We start from the raw sequence: 20,473 nt of genomic DNA, 5'->3' as shown, positions 1-20,473 counted from the left end.
ACTGACTGCTCTTCCAGAGAATTCAGGTTCTATCCCAAGCACCCACATGGTTCACAATCATCTGTACCTCCTGTTCCAATGCACCCCACACCCTCTTCTGGTCCTCATAGTCACCCAGGCAAGAGACGCTCAGACATACATGCAGGTCAAACACCCTTATATACACAATAAAAATAAATCTCTAAGAAGTTGTCTCGAGAGCGCTTTCTAGCCTAGCAGATACAGTCCCACAGTGATGAGCATCCGAGATGTAAGAAGGGCTGCCACATCCCAACACCTCCTCTCTACTCAGCATCCTTTATGTGAGCATCTGTGGAAGTTCAGACCTGTCCCAAGTGGTAGGTCTCAGCAGAAAGACGCTCAGAGCTTGCCTGCTATAATGATTATGTATATAGGTCTTGATAGTCTGAGCCCCAATGTGTCTTTCCTCTACCTTCCTGGCGGTTTCTCAGACTGCCTCTTGGTGTCTTATGTTCTTTCCTTTCTTATGTGTTCAGACAGTACAGAGTGTCTCGGTCCCTGCACATGTGGGGCCACGTGTGTCCACACGAGGGAGAAATGCTGCCATGGAAGGGCTTTAGTGAAATCGAGAACTCTGAAACTTGGAAACAGGGAGGAGGGATGGAAAGATAAAAACATGCAGACAATTCCATGTATATGAATAGTGAATTGTTTTTAGAGCAAATGTGTCCTTTGCATGTCTCTCAGTGTAGAGGACTCTGCTCCACGTACTTAGGGAATGTCCTACTCCATGAGAGTCCTCTATGTGGTCACTTTCAGAACAGCTCCGACTCAGTAATCTGGGTCTTGGTTCTTGACCAGTAAGGTCATTCGTGCATTTTATAAGCCATGCTAGGTACTCAAGTACTCCCTGGGCTAACTGGGCCTCTGGTACTGAGACAATGTTCAAATTATTTGGATTAAATAACCAAGTTTATTGACCCATGACTGACACATCAATTAACACCCCAAGGAAGAGGGAAGAAAAGCAGGGCTTTGGGATGTCATGGCTGTGACCAGCTAGCAGCTCTGTCTCTCCTTGTCTTCAGCCCTCCCCCCAGCATGTCAGTTCCACATTCTGACACCAACTTCTCCCCATGACACAGCCCATGGCTTGAGACATCTCTAGGGACATGTTTTTACATCTGATGACAGAGAAAACAGTATTTTCAACAAAGGCTCTAATTAAGTGTTAAAAATTATTGTGATTTTGTCGTCTTTATGGCTATCTCTGTGGTCAGAGTGATAGGAGCTGATTATTCTGGGTCACAGTGGCTGTCTCTCAGTATAACATACGATAAGCTCTGGAGATCAATATGGAAATGTTTATCCCTGTAACTCAAACACCTGTGAAGATTAAAAACATGATAGTCACTGTGACTACCATGCTTAGCCCTGATTTTCTCCAACCTCTGGTTATGTCTGCCTGTTTTCTAGAAGTTGGAGTTCCCATACATACAATCACCACCGGTTCAGTCCCTGAAGGGGGAGTGGACCTAGTCTATGTCAGCGGCATGTGACCCAGGCTGGTGATATGAGCAGAAATGTCCATTCACCCAAACGGGCCATCCCTCAGCCTCACAGCCTGAGCCGTAGCTGGCTCTGCCACACGCCCTCCTTCACATTCTCACGGAAGCTCACCAGAACACGTGAAGGTTGCTGCAGCAGATGCTCTGAGAGCCAGTTACCATAGTTTCCTGGATTGTTACACCGTGCCCAGATTTGGCGTGCTGAGAAGTCACAGGATCGCGAAGCGTCTTCCGAGGCAACCCAAAGCCATGTCACTTCAGGACAAGTCCCGTGCCTTCGTGACTGGAGGATGACTGAACCTGCTATGTCCTTCCGGGTTGCACGGTGTCTCCTCTGAAACCAGCCTGGGTACGGTTTGATGACCCTCACAGGCACCCCTATCAAGAATACCGTGGAAAGCCTGTTCTGTTTCCTTATTGAGAAAGACGGACAGGACTGCTGGGCACAGTAGACGACATTAACAGTCCGTCCACCTGGCTTCCTTGGCAGTAATTCCATGGTGTAATTTCTTATTCTTGTCCAGGGATTCTTCCCCCCCCCTCCCCCGCCCCCCGCTTTTCTGAAATAATCAGACATTAAGAAAGAATTTAAATCTCTGACTCTTGAAAAAGAAAAGAGAAGCATTTATCCCATTTGGGCCTTAAAACACAAGCATCACTGGCAACAGAACTTTCCGAGTGGGAGAGTAAGCTAGTCGGAGGTCACGCTGCAGCAGTTTCAACACAAAGGGTGTTTGATCTTCATGTGTAGTCCTTGTTCACATAAGCCAAAGTGGGCGACAATGGAACGACACAGGATGCGCTGCTGTTAGTCCGACGAACACACACAGGAGCTCTGAGCGCCATGCTTCTCATCCACCTAGGCATGCCAAACCAGTAAAGCAGCTCTTCTGACTGGTCTTGCAGGGTTTCCTGGCCCCCCGGGTTTGGTTCTCAGCTGTCCTGCTGGCCTGGATGAGTTCTCTTCTCACCTTGACCTGAAGTGGGGTGGGTTTCTTGACTCTGAAAAAGGAATCTCAGCTTCACATAAAGTCTTGTCATGTGTGTTCATCCACTCAGAACAGCTGGAGAAAACCCCAGGCCAGAGGCTCAGTGATGCAGACAGGCCAGCAAGGATAGAATCCGAGTCTCTGGCATGAAGTAGAGTTGTAGTTAAGTGGACCCTTCTTGCCCTGGTACCAAACAAGCTCCTAACACACACTGGGCTCCACCATCCCTAAGGTCGGATCTAAGCCTGAAGGTTGACTGATCATTCAGTGCAGGGAAACATGCCAGTGGTCAGTCTCACCTGGACCAGCATGTGTGAAACCTTCATACTTCAAAGCCTCAAAATATCTTAGGAGATGGTTGCACCTAATAAAGGAAATATACCATGCAGTGGGGAAAGAAATGTCACTGCCCTCAGATCACAGTTCTCAGCTTCCTGAACTCCTAGGTTACTCTAACCTCTAAAAATTAGGTTTCAACTACCTAAGAAAGGAAGGAGAAAAGGAGGGAGGGAGGGAGGGAGGGAGGGAGGGAGGGAGGGAGAGAGGGAGGAATGAAGGGAGGAAGAGAAAAAAAGGAAGGAAGGAGGGAGGGAGGGACGGAAGAAAGGAAGGGAGGAAGAGAAAAAGAAAAAGGAAGGAAGGGGGAAGGGAGGGAGGGAGGGAAGGAAGAAAGGAAGGGAGGAAGAGAAAGAAAGAAAAAGGAAGGAAGGGGGAGGGAGGGAGGGAGGGAGGGAGGGAGGGAGGGAGGGAGGGAAAGGCCATTAAACTTCCATGTGCCCACCCTAGAAAGAAATAGTTGACATTACTTTTTCTACATGGAGAGCTCACTAAAGGATGTTCTGTTAGTCAGAAGTGTATCCCTGAACACCAGCCTGTAGAGACACACAGGCTCATCCAAAGGCCTGCCCACTAGGAGCTTTAGGGACTGGGAAGCTGGGAAACAGAGGCTGAAAGTTGAGGGCAGAGGCTTTGGGCTCAGCCATCTGGGGAGCATCACCAGTGTGGCCTTGGAGAACAGCCATGAAGTCCTCTTTAGTGAATCCAAAACCACAGCAAGTGCTTAGGGCCCACAAGAAGGTCTGGTTTGTAAAGTTCTTTACCGCCAAGCCTGATGACCCGAGTTCAGTCCCTGGGACCTAGATGCTGGAGGGAGCACCGTCTCCACACGCTTCATCTTACATACATGTACAAGTGCACACACAGATAAATAAAAACAAACCCAACAATACAGACCCTCCCTGCGTTAGTTAACATTGTGAAACTGTACAGGGGTGAAAGAGTTTAACCAAAATGGAGTCAGGGAAGTTTCATGGTATTGTACTTACATTTAATAATATCCAGGAGTTGCTAGGTATTATAGCCCATGCTTTTAACCCCAGCATTCTGGAGGCTGATGCAGGAGAATTGCTGTGAATTCAAGGCCACCCTGGGCTACAAAGGAAGACCTTGTTTCAAAAACAAAATAAAAAGGAATATCTAAGAGCTTGAACTGTTTTTATTTTCAACATTCAGTTTTATTTTGAAAAAGGAAATCAGTTTTGTGTTATTGAATGGCCTTTATCCAAACTGCCCTTCCAGAACATTCTATCCACTGCCAGCCATTCTCTGCCCTCAGTTCCCCCACGTATTTCTCATCCCTTTCCCTAAGCTCCACAGTTCCACGTGTTTGATCCGAATCATCAAGTGAGGAGCAGCCCTGCCTTGGCCAAATTAAGGGTTCCCATCCTGAGGGCAAAGCGCCTCAGCTTTCGTTACAAACGCTGTCCCTCTGTGCAGAACTCCAGCCTGTGACTTCTATCAGACAGACCTTGGGGATTTACCTATTGCGCCAGCCATAGAGGGGGACACCTCATTGTTCCTATTTGCACTGAAGCTGCTCCCTGGATTTCTTTATTTTCACAGAATTCTGTCGTAGGGTTTTTCTACCTTTTAACGATTAACTAGAAAAGAGGAATTTTTTTTTCATTGTCGTCTAAATCAATCCAGATTCAATGCTACCTTGGTTGTTTAAAGGAAACTCTCTTCCTGAAAGTACGGTTCTGAGTTAAAGGTTGGCTTCCCTTCCACAGGCCGTTCTCTGCCGTTTTAACTGCTTGTTCTAGTGAAGGTCCCACTTGTCATTAACGGGTCTGAGCGCTGATCGTAGCTAGAAGTACAGATTAGCATAACTAAAGAGAAATTATTTTAATACCCAAGGACACAAAATGCCTTTCACAAGGGTATTTTCTTAGTCTAACCCGGTAAGTTGTTTGAAATGAATTATAATTTCAAATAAATGCAGTAGAAACAGAACGGATGATAAGTTGGTCACAGGAACCAGAGTAGAGTGGATGTGGAACGTTTGGAAAGTTCCTTTTAAATTCGAATCACACTAGGTCTGGGACGTTAATCCTCGTGCTGATCCCATCCTAGCAGAGTGAAGGTGAGAACTGAGACAATCACCCGCGCGATTCAGCCAAAAAATAATGACCCAAACCCAGACTGTTTCGCCTAAATAATCTTGTGTTTGACTATTTTTTGCCTGAATTTTTTTTGTCTCAGTTTGCCACTTCATTTTGCTAGGTTAGATCTGAATCAAAACATACCCAAACAAAGATTTCCAGGGCGGGATATACTTTATTTCTTCACTGTTTTGTATCAGAACTAACTTATCAGATGTTCTTCAGCCTTGTGGTCCCCAAGAGTTTTGCATCCCCCCTCCCAAGCAATATAAACAAAAAAGTGCTTATGGTGTGTATGCAAGCTGCTGTTTTAATATTCTTTCCTGGATTTCAAACATCTATGTTTTACTCTCTTATATGCTTTTAACTAAGGTATAGTAGACGCATTTTTGCTTCAATACTAATTTAGGGTGTAAGATTCATTTCTTTAGAGAACGTTTTTGTTGTTGTGCATGCCTAGTGTTTTGTACGTTGTATATTGCATTCAGAATATTTTTTTCCTTCTCACCTATCCACAATGCAATGCCGTTCCCATGATGCACCTCTGCTTGCTGTTTACCTGTATGTTAATTCGCTTGAATCCCATTGGCCCACTGCCATCATGTGCTCGCTGCCTGTTATTAAAAGACTCAGTCGACTGCCAAAGCACTGAAGCGACCTCTCGAAGCAACTGTAGACCTGGTACTTTGACCTTTCACCTTTCGCTTTGCATGTAGCTTTTCAGAGAACCAGCTGAGATTTGTATGTAAAATACTGGTTGCAGCCCAATCATTATTATTAATTTTAAGATGGAGGAAATTCCATAAGGTGTTTAGTCATCTCATTTGCATATGTAATCTGGGAAGTAAATGTATCCTAACAAAATTTAATACCTGTTCCAAAAGAGTGAAGCAAACTTAAATTATGTGGCTCAGGGAAATGCTCATTGTAATTCCTGTTAACCTTTAAATTCAAGAAATTGCCATTCAGCTAAAGAGTAGACATTAATAATAACGCCAATGCTCCTTTCTCCCCCTTAGAGTAGTTTAACCTGTTTTAAAAGCTGAAGCCGTTTTATTATTTTTTTTTTCCATTGTTGTTGCTTGGTAGTTTTTCTTTTCCTTAGTCGAGATGCTCCTGTTTTTGGGTTACAGAATTCATGCTTTTGCTCTCAGTAACAAATTCTCACTCATTCGACATTGCCGCTCTTTAAATTAAGGTGCATGGCAGAGGCATCTCCTTAGCTGTCGTTTTTAAAAGAAAAAGAGAAAGAGAAAGAGAATGTTGCAGTTGATGATCTCTGTGGACATGGAAGACGTGTTGCTTTAAGTTGGACACATCCTGTCCAATTCTTCCCTTCTAGGCCTTTCCTCCCGGTGCTCTTCATCCTTTACCAAAGAGACAAGCTCTGGAAAAGAGCAACGGTACCAGCACCGTCTTCAACCCCAGCGTCTTGCACTACCAGCAGGCTCTGACCAGTGCACAGCTGCAGCAACACACGGCGTTTATTCCCACAGGTACGTGCCCTGACCGTCCACGTCTGTGTCCTGTGTCCTTCCGGTCACGTGCTTTCTTCTCATTTCTTTAAGCTGTTTGGTAGCATCTAGTTTGCATTTAGACGTTGCAAAGACAGCCTTGACCCCACCACAGCCCTAACGACCTAGACCTATTGACTTGCTTTGATTACTAAAGACAGTCAGGAGTCTAAAGTCAAATGTGTAGTGGAATTTAACCTGAGACACAGGAAGCAGTTAAAGCTTTGTGTTTCTTCTGTTTACCCAAGGCCTGTAAAATAGTTTATGTAAGATTTCTTATTAGATAAATTGAAATTTGACCTTAACACTCTATGACCTAAAAATATAAATTCCAATAAATACTAACTGTTTTTTCCCTGCTTCTATCCAGAGCACTAAAATGTCTGGGGCTTTTTCAAATTAAAGTCATCCTCTACTCATGTTATATATCCATTCTCTCTCTCTCTCTCCATCCTTCTTGACTTTCACCACGTTCACAAGTGCCAGGAGTGCTTGTCTTCCATCTCTGAGCCAATGAGTGATGAGAGAGGGGGCTGCCCTGGCTTAGCCTACCGCTCACGGAGACCGCCTGCTAACTGCGGGGTCTCAGAGGCCAAAGGTCTTCGTGCATCCCTCATCCAGTTGACTGTTTTACAAATGAGAAAACTGAGGCCCCCCTCACAATGATGACAAGTGACTTTCCAAGGTTGCACTGCGGACCCAGATGCCAGGCCTGGTGTCCTCATGCCTGGGTCAGTTTACACGACATCACACCACCCCACCGACTCCTACACGGGCTAGGTAGACTTTTTCCCCCAAATCAGATTGACATGCAATTTTTTTTTGAAGTGGCATGAAAAAAAATCAATTCCTGTGAAGAAAACAGTGTAACATGTATCCACTCTGACTCTCCTCCCCTGGCCCCATGTTTTACCCAGTTCCGTGATTCAGACACACACACACACACACACACACACACACACACACACACACACACACCTTGTTGGGAAGAACGTCCATTGAGTTCTTCCATGTGAAACTCCGTCATCGCGGGATAACAAGTAGACATTATCACTGCACTCTTTATGATTGGATGTATCATCTCCTTAGGTTCCTAAGATGTGAGGATTTAGGATTGGCAATAGCTACATTTTGCTTCCATAATAGTCTTTGTATAAAAACTATAAATGAATAGTAGCCCACATGATTTAGTATTTTAGATGAATTAGTAACCTCTAAACTGTACAGTAATATAGATGCAAGATGCACTATGTCAGAAAGTACCTGAGTTGTGATCTGTCTTAAAATACCTTCATTTTTTTTTTACCCTATTGCAACATTAATTAGTGGCACTCCATTGCCATTCTAGCTTAGCCATATTTGTGATTGTAACCCACCTAAAATAACATAATTACCAGTAGGTTAGCTCATCCTGAGGGCCCTGTATGTTACTACAAGCGTCTCGTTGTAGACCTTGTAGCCACTACTTATTTTAAGAGAAGAAAATAAATTACTGGATGGAAAAACATGAAAGGCAAGTGTGTTTGTGAAGAATTGGTCCTGCAGACACCACCATCTCCCGGGAGCACCAGGTAGACCCTGAGCTGAGCCTTCGGAAGGTCTCAGCAGCCCTCTGAGGCATCTGGGATACTCGAATCCAGTAACGACTGGAGGCTAAACCACCAAAAGCTTCCTCATTTTAAGTATTTCCCAGGCACAGGTGAGCAGCGTAGCTTAAGTCCCTGGGAGCTGCGGCTGTGTATGCTGCCCTCTGGTGGCTTCCCTAGGAACAGCTCAGCTGTGTTGGCAACCTGTGGCCTCTGGAAGCCAAGGGATGGACTGTGGCCCACTTAGTTCTGTGCACTGCAAGTGTTTATGGCATGTTTGCTATGTGGTGTAAAGATCACAGTAGATAATCATGTGAGTTTTGTGTACTGGAGTGGTATCTGAACTCCCGATAAATTCATCACATTTGTCTGAACTGATAGAAGAGAACATAATCTCCTTAAAATAAAGTTAACATAAGTTCTCTAGCAATTAAATCCATAGCAGAAATCTCCATGGTCATATTAGGAGATTTTTTTTTTGGTTTCTTGTTTGCTTCAGGATATATTTCTTACAAACCATGTCTTCAACTTTATGGCAATGATAATCATTCAAAAATTATCCTGGTTGTTTTTAAACCTCTGCTGATCGGGTGATGATGTTATATGGTCATTTTTTTGCAGATGGTTAACTGTTGTTTTTAACAAACATTTTTTATAAAGGAATATTTCTGTTAATGTTTTCCATAAGCAGATAGATGGATCAGGGGCATTTGTGTGTGTGTTGAAAGGCCATACATAGTAAAGTTTTGATAGGAACTAAGATCCTCCCATTGACAATGAGAATTTGGATTTTAGGAGCTGTGCCTCCAGGCTGTAAATATTGAATGTAAAATGTCACGCAGGATGTGGGCTTCTTCCCCACAGCCGTGTGAGACAATCACCACCTTGGCTGGTACCCCGGCACATTCTAGTGGGTGAGACTTTTCTTCTTTGCTTCTTCTTTTTTCTGATAGGGGTTATTTTAAATAAGAAGTTATACATTTGCTCTGTTATAGTAGGAAAGTGGCAAAACCACACATGGTCTCAGAAGCAGCAGTGTAAGAAATAGCTGTGGGCATCTCTGTGGCAAGTTTATTCCGAGTCGCTGCAAGCATTGCCGTAGACATTGCCATTGTTCCTCAAGACGTCGCAGTTCTAAAGTGGCGAACAGTTGTGTGCATTTTGCAGGTGGAAAAACTGAGGCTCTGTATACACTACAAAATGGCATGCAAAACTAAGAGTGTTCCCAGAGAGCTCTGGCTCACAGTGTCTGTGCAGTGGAGGAAGCAAATGATGGAGAAGGCTTTATCCATAGCATCGGCTTCCTGGTGAAATGCCCTGCCGGTCACGACAGAGGCAATGCAGTCCTTCCTTGACCCTCCTTGAAATACTTCATTACATTGGAAGTGCGTGTGGAAGCTTCTAGGCCACGAGAAGCCACACATGTTACATCAAGTTTTCACACGCTTGTAAAAGGATCATTCATGTTCGGTAGGAACTGTCTGCCTAGGTTAGAATGTATGGATTCTATTCCATTCAGCAAGCCCTCCTGGGACACATGCTGTGGTCTGGATTTCAGACCCACAGTGAGAAGGCAAAGGGGCCAAGAGCTGGGTAGAAACACAAGTCCACAGTAAGATGGGCAAGCCCGGGTTTGAGCATGGGCTTGAGGGTGAAAGAGACATGCAAGGCATTTATCTTCAGCAGGCAGTAGGAGAAGCGATGCAGAGAGGGAAGGAAGATTTTTCCAGAGCATGAGAAAATTGCTAAGCACTTTGAGAAAGGAGTACGATTTTACCACTAGAGGAAGAGCATACTGGGCAGGTGTGGCTAGAGCAGGTTTGAAGAACAGAGAGAGCATGGTTCGCTGTGGTAATAGTTCAAAGTATTTACAGGACCTGTGGGAAGAACAGGGTAGGACAGGGGTGAAGGGTGGGAACGCGGCTTGCAAAGCTGAGCGGGTCCAGAATCTGGCATAAAGGGAGAGATCCACATGTCAGAAGCCCCACACTTCCAGTGTTCAAATCACCCTGGGCAGGTAGAGAGAGGGGCTCCGTGAAGTAGCAAGGTCAAGCACTTCCCACATCTGGGACACAAGCCAGAATGCCACTGTGCAAGTCCTGTGTGGAGCAGGAGCTGCTTCTGATGGGTCACACCCTTAGTGACCCAGGAGGCCCTGGAGCAAGCCCCTTCATCACTGTCGGGTGCGGAATAAGAGGGGGACTTCACAGAAGGAACTTTGGAAGCTGGCGTGGCTGGCTTTTACGTGGGATATAAACCAGGCTCTTTATAACGTTCAGGAACAGACTTCTCCCAGAGCCCTTCTTACTGCTGGCTGGAACTGTGACACCACACAGAAGTGTCCCGAGGTGCCCTGTTCACCTTCTCAGACAGGCTCTCTGCCCTTCTGAGTTCACAGCGGGATGGGAGAGAAAGATGCTAAAATTCATACAAATAGGTTGTTAACGTTTAGCGTACTATGAATAAGAACACAAAGAGCCCAGAGAACTAAATAGAAATTAAAACGGAAACTAACGTAGATGGCGGGGGTGGGGGCGGGAGGTGGGGAAATGACACATGTGTTGACCCTTGAGAGATGAACGCATTGGCTAAAGAGATTTCTAGACACGGGGAGGGGGACAGCTGTGGGCAGTATGATTGATATGCTCAGTTGAAATCAATGAAGGCCCATCCAGATGGACCCTGGTACCAGGGAAGGGATACAGTGGGGAGGTGGGCACGGCCTGGGCTAGCAGGGCCTCCATTGTTAAGCATCAGAAGCCAGCAAATCCTTCCAGAATTGAGGCAGCTGTGCAGTGGAGCGGGAGCCAGGAGTAGACATGGAGCAGGAAAGCTGGATGGAGTTGCACTAAGGCTTGGGGCTTTCGGAGCTGCAGAAATGACAGAGAAGCAGACAGGTGCTCAGCCAGGGAGACACAGCCTTAGGCTGGCTCACTAGTCCTGGGGATGTCATGAGGGAAATGGCATCGAGTAACAGTTGAGGCCAAAGCGCTCCATGGGTGATGATACCCACCAGGTGTTTCCAGATGTGGATGAGACAGAGTGAGAAAGAGCACAGCTGGGTAAAGAGACCTGCGACCAAGCAGGACACGGAATGTGGAAGCCATGAGTCCACTGGTAACTTTGAAATGTGTAGGTCGAGAGACACCTGGAAGACCCACAGATCAGAAAAATAAAAAATTAAAAATAACCCAGGACAGGTTCTAAAAACTCCAGTATGCATAGAGAAGATTCAGCATAAGCTTTTAGAGAGACAGAGAGAAAAAGAGAGAGAGAGAGACAGACAGACAGAGAGAGAGAGACAGAGAGAGAGAGTGTGTGTATGTGTGTGTCCCCGACTAAGAAGTCAAGGGAAGAAGGTGACTTAGATACAGGTGTAAACAAGTGCAAAGTGGCTCTGGAATTGTAAGTGAAGATGTAACTGTTCTTCCAATCTGGGCAATAAACCAGCTGGAGAGGACTGGAGGGCAGATGGGAGGCATGAAACTGGGCGTAGGAGACTTCCTAGACACTGGGGAAGAGCAGAAAGACAGGGCTGGGTGAAAGATCACATCAGCCGAGAGGGCTTTGGAAGCATGTGAGTACCTCTGTGTGTGTCGCGGTGTGTGTGTGAGGTTGGGTGTCCTGGCACATCTCTGTTAACAGAAGTCCGTGGTAGCCCACTTGAAAAGCCTTTTCCCAATTTAGTAATGTCAGCCTGATCGAAACATAGGTCACACCAGAAGTCCTTATCAGAGTAAATTAAGACAAGTAGTTTGCAGAGTCCACACCTACGCCCTCAGCGGGTGGTTCCGACACCTTCAGCAGATACACCTACATTCATTACGTAGACCACCCGTATGGACATCCCTGAACTTCCAGGAATCCTTCTGTTGCCTCAGCCTGCATCCTGAGGGACAGGCCCGGTAACAGATCATCCCTCAGCGCTCCCGACACATCTTTTCCCTCCTGACTGGCGTCTGTTCTTGGTGGGACTCCGGTGATGCGTGTACATTAAGACCATCCATGGATAACGTAGTTCTTCCCCAGGAAGCACTGACACTGTCACTAACCTAGAGACCAATCCCTCGGAAGTAACGTTGACATGACCATGATCAAATATCTCACCTGGGTCCCAGTGGAACCCCAGACCTCATGCTTGCTGTATAATACTTAGACCCCACCGGTAGGTGCCACCCCTTTGTCACAGTGAATCATAGCCAGAGAGACCCCAGAGCTGTGTAACTAATTCCGTTCAGAAGCCTCCATAGTCATTGCTAGCTTCCAAGTAGTAGCTTAAGATTCCTCTGCCCTACCTGGCACAGCTCTGATGTTGAGGCTAGGAAATCTTCATTCACTGTTCATATCTTTCCACCGCTATAGACACCCAACACATGTCATCGCCAAACAGACTTTTAAAGCCACGAGCGTGGTGCACTCTGATGAGTACCAAATCTGACCTGAATTTAGCATGGAACTCGATTCCAGCCTTGCCCTTGACCCACGCTGCACACGACCTTGGAGGAGTTACTGTGCCTCAGATTTTTCATCTGTAAAATATAGCCACTCTCCGCCTGAGAGGGTGGACTTGATAATGTCCGGACAAGACGTTGACGTCTTCAGAGGGTGCTGTGGTGTCATCACCTGCCATCCCCGTTAGAATCACGTTGGCCTAGATGCACAGAAAGGGGAGAGTAATGGGAGAGTGGGCCCGGAACCTTATTGGCTTAAAGTGAGTTGGCTATCTTTGTGTCTATACTGACAATGTGAACAGTCCTAAAACTGTGTGAACTAACCCTACTGATTTCTGGTTGTGCTTCAGTCTCACTTTGAATGTTAACTCTAAACCGCTAACCTGTTTCTTTCCCTTTATTCACTTTCTCCACCCCCCTTGCATGACTTCAGGGTCAGTTTTGTGCATGACACCCGCTACCAGTATTGGTAGGTTTCAACCTTTTTTTATTTGTCTTTTATATGATGTACAATGCCTTCGCTGTTTGACATTGATTTCAGAAATGGTAGAAAATGATTTAGGAAGTAGACCTGAAGGCTTTAATGGCTTTAGACTTAACGTGTAAGCTATGCTTGTGTATTTAAGAAAACGATAGTTGTTGATGTGTGACCTCTTATGCTAGAACAATCACTGCAGAGATAAAACCACAAGTACAAGTGTGCTTTTTAATGATTTGTGTTCTGTTTCTCTTTATAGTTTTTCTGGTTTAGCATGAGGCAAACAGAGGCAGGCTAATTTCATCAATGTTTTAAAGTTTCATAGTGGTGTGCCTTGATCTCCTCTTTGCTGTGTGTTAGAGTTATCAGAGCTTCCCAGAAATATTTACTTTTGGAAAAAAATTATACATGGATGTATTTTGAAATCAAGTTTCTGAACTTTCTTGTTTAATTATCTTTTTAGAGTGTTGACTTATATATGATATATATTGTACCTCCACATTCCCTTAGGTGGGAATCTTTAATAGTGGAGTCTTCTCTTACATTTGGGGCCTTGGCACAAAAGTCTGTCTTCAGGGCATCCAATCTGTTTCATGTAGGAGTCTAGGAAGTAAACACAGGCGAAATGGATCTCGTCATTTCACAGTACATCCTTCAGAACTGCACCAAGGCCATTTCTTTTGCTTTACTGTTTATTGACCAAAATAAACATAATCCACTGAAATTCCAGTTTACTAATGTAATTCCAAATTGGAAAAAAAAGTTTACTTTAAAAACATAATTAATTCCAAAGCTCATCTTATCTTTTAGGTCTTCTGAGCCTTCAGTGTTTTAGAATTTATGATTAGTCTACTTTGGTTAAAATATATCCTCATTTCACTGGATATTACCTAGTCTCATGTTTTGAGAAGCAGCCATTGTTATAGTCATAATACACTCTGAATTGGGAATGACTCTGTCTTTGGAAGCAAAATATTTATGAATACATCAACCAAAGCAGTGTGCTTTGGCCTTTCTGGGAATCACTGATTATGTTTGAAGACTTCCTTTAATTGTACTTGTAATAAGCTATTTTCCCTTTTTATTTCTCTCCCATGCTTCCTTGCTTTGCATTGTGATTGCATGCCATCTGCTGGTTTAACCCATGATGGCTTGCTGCTCTGATATTCACCATGCCAAATACCACTTCTATTACCATAATGCTACACCCTCCTGTTCATTGCTCCCATGGTTCCCCTCCTGAAAGTACCCATGATGCACAGCGCTACGTCCGCCACTGTCTCTGCAGCAACAACTCCTGCAACAAGTGTCCCCTTCGCAGCAACAGCCACAGCCAATCAGGTTTGCTCCTTTTAAAGCTTTCTTTCACAAATCCCGAACTCTAAATGAGTGCTGATATTTAAAAAAAAAATTCTCGGTGAGAATTTTTTTTTCATGTTTATCCATCAAATTTTATTTTTTTAATTAGTTTATAGCAAGCATTTGTGGACAGGTTGCACTTATTTAGAGTTAACATTTACTGCAAATAATGATGTAGCTATGTTTTGTGTTGCACTGTTTGTTTTCGTACCTAATATTGTGTAATTAACCTGACAGGCTTAAATTCCTTTAGTACAGCATTTCTTGTCCAGTGGCTTGTGAGCTGCCACCCAGGAAATGTGGAACCACAGCAGTGGGTGCTCCCAAGACAGCTCCACTTTGATTCGGTTCATTCTCTAGTGGAAGAAAAATGAAAATTCTCCTTCCATATTCTAAGTGTCTGCTTTGAGGTCTGAATAATTCTGATGAACACTGACCTTGGTCACAGGTGTCGACTCAGTACCCACTGGCAGATCTGCTCAGATCTGGTGTAAGAGCCATACCGCCCCAGGAGACCAGTGTGCCTACCACCGGGCTCACCATAGCAGGTTCTAATTGAATATGAGCATTTACTGTGTTGGCTTAATGCATGTGCCAGTAGGCCAATGGGGACGATTCTCAATGGGGAGAACCGGTGAACTATTTCCTACTCTGTGGTCACAAGCTGGCCGTGTCCTTGATGCTGCCCACCCAGTTTACACGTTTGCTGGCCATGAGGGACAAGTGAGAGACGGCAGCATATCCTCTTGTCTCAATTAGAAAAGCACCTGACACAGAGGCCTTCCCTTCATAGGATAATTTTGGTTTCTTGTTTCATTTCGTGTTTTGTTTTCATTTAAATAAATTCAACTGTGCTGAGAAAGGGTGGAAAGGGTAAAAAAAAGTAGTTTGGGGTACTGGGAGGAAGTCCAGGCAAACAGGAAAAATGGTAAGTTAAATTCTGGGGAAGACTTGCTAAGGTAGAGATGGCTGTCTCTAAGCTTCAACCTGAAAACTGGAAGGGCATGGTTGACTCCAATGAATACATGACCCCAGTGCTCTGGACTTCCTCCAAAGGAGAGGAGAAGCTACACTGAAGGACATGAATAAATGTTAACCCCTACTGTGTCATCTGGTAAAGCAGAAGAATGAGCAGAAAGGGAGGGATCCACGCCACCAGAGACAGTTAAGAGGACATGTCTCCACCTCTCTGCTCTTCACAGTGCAAGCCTGGCCACCAAGGAACACTAGCCTGGCTTCCAAACCAGTACCACAAAGAACAGCAAATAAGTTCCTGAACTAGGACGACTGGATTTCTGTTTATTTGGTTGATTGGCTGGTTGACTGGCTGGATGGCTTTTTGTTGGATGGCTGGTTGTTTGGATGGATGGATGGATGGATGGATGGATGGATGGATGGATGGATGATTGGCTGGCTAGATGGCTGGTTGCTTGGTTGGATGATTAGTTGGCTAGTTCGTTGGTTGACTGGTTGGTTTGTTGGCTGGAGATAGTTGGCTGGCCAATTGATTGTTGGTTGGTTGGTTGGTTGGTTGGTTGGTTGGTTGGTTGACTATCTGGCTAGTTGATTGCTTGGTTGATTGGCTGACTGGCTGGTTGGTTGACTGACTGGCTGATTGGATGATGGCTGATTGGTTGGCTGATTGGTTAGTTAGCTGGTTGACTGGTTGGTTAACTGGCTAGATAATTGGTTAATTGGTTGGTCGATTGGTTGGTTATTGATTGATTGGTTGATTTGCCAGTTGGTTAGCTGGTTGGTTGGTTGGCTAGTTGGTTGGTTGGTTAGCTGGTTGGCTGGTTGATTGGTTGGCTTGTTGATTGGTTTGTTGGTTGGTTGGCTGGCTGGTTGGTTGACTGACCAGCTAGTTGGTTGGTTGACTCGCTGAGTGATTGGCTAGTTGGTTATCTGGCCAGTTGGTTGATTGGTTAGCTAGAAAGTTGGTTGGTTGGTTGGTTGGTTGGTTGGTTGGTTGGTTGGTTGGTTGGATGGCTGGCTGACTGGCTGGTTGGTTGACTTGCTGAGTAATTGCCTAGTTGGTTATCTGGCCAGTTGGTTGATTGGTTAGCTGGCAAGTTGGTTGGTTGGTTGGTTGGTTGGTTGGTTGGTTGGATGGATGGCTGACTGGCTGGTTGGCTAGTTAGTTGGATGACAGGTTAGTTGCCTGGTTGATTGGTTGGCTAGTTCATCCAATGGTTTTAGACAGTGATGGGACAAAGGAGGGAGACTTTGCACCCTTGTAAGTTGGTTCAAGGCTCCCCCTCACTCACTTGTCATGGGGCAGCTGGTTGCCTGCTTTGTAAGTCTATGTCCTGCCTCTCAAAACCAGATTCATGTGAATTTGATCCAGTTATGTTGCAAAATCCCTGTTTCCCAAGGAAACAGGCTTCAGATATAATCCTAAAAGACTACCTGTTTATTAAAGTTTTACCTATACTTTATGACAAATTGAGCACTCCCGATCCTCAGAAGTCTTTCCTAAGAAAGGAAAGGGGGCAAGATAAAGAAATGCTTTAGGTAAATCCCTGCCTGCTTCACAAGCATGCAGCCATGAGTGATAGATGATAGTCCTGGCCTAGTGATTCTTCAGGCTGTTTGTAGGAAGGAACTAAAATGGCAAAGGTAGAGTAAGGCTTAGACAGGTGTGCAAGGGAGAAAGGAGTATGCAGGCCAGCCAGAAGCTTCAGCGCCACTTCAGGGTGTGATTGATGTAGGAACTAACAAGTGTAATTGGGACTTAATACAGAGCAGGGAAACTAGAGGAGATCTGAGTGGCTTCCCCAATCCTCGATTCCTTCCGAGTTTACAGTTTGTTAGAGGGTTGTTGTTGGGGTGGCACATTGATGGTGAAGAGAATGGATGTCAGCTCCTTTGCAGGTTTTTACATATGGGGAAAAACACAGAAAAGCAGATCACTGAAATGTAGGCTTTTAGATATGATACTCTTTATTTATCTCAATGAACTTCCAAGAGCCAGGCGTCTACCAAAGAGGTCTCAGCACCTAAAAGCAGGAAGCTCAGAGGTGGTTAATACGTGTGAAATAACAGGCTATCATCTTGTTAAAGTTCACTCTTTAAATGCCAATTGAATCAGGCCCATGTGACCCACGAAAGTCAATAAAAGCTCATGAACAGATAAATGACCTTTGAGATCTGTGAATGTTTTAGAGACCCAAAGCTGGACAGTAGGAAGGAGGTAAACTCAAGGTGGGGGTGGAGCTAGGGAGGGCAAAGTTCACTGAGTGACAAGCACTTGGCTAGCTGGTCCTTCAGGAGCCATCTGTGTTTGCACGAAGTGCAGTTGGGTTTCAGCGGCGTGTCTGCTAATTCGGATCGTCCTTTCAAATGCTGAAAACTGCAGAGGTGCTTGTAATTAGATACAAGATTTGAAGGAGGAAAGGGCACAGCAGGGCTCCTGGGTCGTCCCCCCCCCCCCCCAACTCAGAGCTCTTTGCGCCAGCCCCAGGGGACACACCACCAGTCAGTCATAGCCTCAGACAAACCCCCGGGACAGTTTCACAACCTTAGACAAGTAGCTTGAGAAAGACAGAATATACATACGTTCCAGAACTTTTTTTTTAAAGAAAAAGCTTCTTAGCTCTAGGAATAGATGTGTAAACAAAAATATAGCAAGTAAATTTATTAAACAATTTTCTGCTTAATTAATGTCTTTGAATCTCAATATATTAAACTGTGACTAATAATAATAATCATAATAATATAAACCACTTCCGATGTAGCAGGTATGATTCTAAATGCTCTCTGGCATATTACATAGTATGTCAAATGTTTGACTTTATTACAGAAGATGCATAGGTAAACAACTTAGAACATTTTGTCTAATCGAAGAAGGATGTGGGTTAGAATTCCTGTAACCTAAATTATTACAGAACTCTGCCGCGGTCTTTTGTTTTGTTTGTTTAGGATTTGGTGTTTTCAAAATCAACTTCTGTTATTTGAAAAGAGAAAACATAATTTACATTTTAGCTTCTTCATTTGTATTCAGAGGTCATTTAGTTCCCTTGAGTAAGCCTTTAAAGGCCCAGCTAAAATCCAGCTAAGATTGAGTCTTCTCTGAGGCCCCGCCCCCAGCTCAGTGTCCTTTGTCCTCAGGAACTTTGTCTGCACACAGCTCACAGCGCTGTCCTTGGTCAGCAGGATAAATGCACAGGTACATGGAGGGGAGGCTTGTAACGTTTCCTTGGAGAAGAGCCAATGCTCTGATTGGTCAATGTATGGGTGTGGCATAAGTGTCTGACTCCGGTTGGGCATTAGCCTTAATGGTTAAAGGACTCAGCTCCTTTCGTGGCCACTCTGGGGATCTCATGCAGAATGGTCTCCGGAGCAGAAGTCGGAAGACTGAGCAGATGGGTCTGAGACGGGCGAGTCTGCAGATCTAAACTGGAGCAGTGGCCGCTGGCAAGTGGCCCGGTCAGCCTCACCTGTGTGCATTACGCACGGAGTGTAACGTAAAGCCAAAGACAGATGTTCAACACCTTGACACCATGACAGAATCTGTCCAAAGCCATGGCAGGTGGCAGAAGAGATGTGGGATGGCCTGAAAGGTGGCCACAGGAAGTCATTTCTTCTGCTCCGAATTCTTTCCGGACTAGATCTTGGTGTCCTCGTTGGGCATATGCATCCAGTGTGCCTCCCCAGCCCCCTTAAGTGATTAGCCAGAAGTACCCAGAGCCCCACCCACACTCCAACGTGAAGGGACCTCACTGTCCCTGACTCTGCTTTATAGTGGTGTGGATAAAAAGCAGCAAACAAGCCCAGTTCGTTCTCTTCATAAGCTGTCTGGGAGGAAAACTATTCTAGCCTAAATATTATGGCTCTCTGGAGCTCCCGTACAGGGCCTTTGAAACTGAACTCACATGACATTTCCAGCACAGTGTGAATCAATAATCATATCTCCAAAATGTGCCAATTCATGATTGTGGTCATGACCTTCAGACTTTACCACGTCTTTTGTACACATGGCCAGAGGCTAAGCCCACCACAGATTTGGCCTTCAGAAAAGTTTACTGGAAATTGGTTGATAATGTATACAATGTATCATGTCTCTATAACCATCTTTTTCAGTTACATTTCTTGTGTGTGTGTGTGTGTGTGTGTGTGTGTGTGTGTGTGTGTTTGCGCGCATGTGTGTGTGTGTGCGCGCGTGCGTGTGTGGCCACATGCGCATGTGTGTGCATAGGTGTGGAGCTTAAAAAATAGCTTGCAGGAGATGGTTCTCTCCTTCTGCACTGTAGGATCCGGGGATTGATTGACCTGGGTCATCAGGCCTGGCACCCAGGGCCTTCACCCCCTTAACCATCTCATCCCCCCATCTTTCTATTGAAATGCCTGATAAGCTGGAAAATTCTATTTTTTTGGACATGCCAGATATAAGTTTGTTGTACCTGATAGTCAACATCAATAGTATCCTATCAGAAGAACAGCATAACTGCCTGTAACCAGAATCACACACTGTGTTTTAACTGGCCTCAGTGAGCCTGCTTATGAGGAAGAACTGGCTGGCCTAACTTACCCCCACTGCACCTGCAGACATAACCCCAGAGCTATGGAGGTGAGGTGGTGTTTCACCCCCTCGCAGCTCGCCTTGTGAAGTCTCTGTTATCCGATGCCATCTGTTGGGACTATATTCGGACAGCTGTAGGAGGCGTCAGCGGTACCCGCTCTCCATCACTTGACCCATTTTAGGGCCTGTGTTTGTTTCACAAGAAAGGATCCTGGTTCTGCAAGACCCAGTGTGGGAGGAGTCGGCCCTGTCAGATCTGTCTCCAGAAATACACAGCAGAGTGGCCAGCCCTGGTGCCGAGGATCAAAGTGCCACACACTCCTTTTTCCTAACCTGCTGAAGTGGTGAAGCCGCTTTAAACGTTTTGCTTCAACTCTTAGTTCAAGCTGCTTGGTGCCTGTGTCTAACTTCCGGTGTGCAGAATGGAATTGTCCAGATTTACTAGCAGGGGAAAGTGTTTTCAGGGGTGGAAGTATACTGACAGTCTTAGGGAACTTGGATGTGTAAGGAGCAACATAGAGGGAGGTTTCTTGTGTTGTTTACTTTCTTTTAGAAGCCAGGGAACCCGCTGATGGCTCAGCAGGTAAAAAGCGCCCACCACAGAA

General features: G+C 45.2%; 1 protein-coding gene across 6 annotated transcripts in view; it reads left to right on the top strand.

The window, feature by feature from the left end:
* Positions 1–20,473, top strand: part of Mbnl2 (muscleblind like splicing regulator 2) — a 153,505-nt gene that overhangs the window by 110,335 nt on the left and 22,697 nt on the right. For 3 of the 6 annotated variants that reach the window (XM_038309828.1, XM_038309829.1, XM_038309831.1), the window contains 2 exons: positions 5,587–5,640; positions 6,302–6,455. In XM_038309828.1, the coding sequence (XP_038165756.1) occupies positions 5,587–5,640; positions 6,302–6,455 (208 nt within the window). Of the gene's footprint in view, positions 1–5,586; positions 5,641–6,301; positions 6,456–14,234; positions 14,330–20,473 lie in introns of all 6 variants that reach the window. The other 3 variants (XM_038309832.1, XM_038309834.1, XM_038309833.1) reach the window with 3 other exon arrangements.

Source organism: Arvicola amphibius, chromosome 13 (assembly GCF_903992535.2).
Source record: "Arvicola amphibius chromosome 13, mArvAmp1.2, whole genome shotgun sequence".
NCBI lineage: Eukaryota > Metazoa > Chordata > Mammalia > Rodentia > Cricetidae > Arvicola > Arvicola amphibius.
The sequence above is the reverse complement of the archived record's forward strand: the minus strand, read 5'-3'. Positions and strand labels throughout refer to the sequence as shown.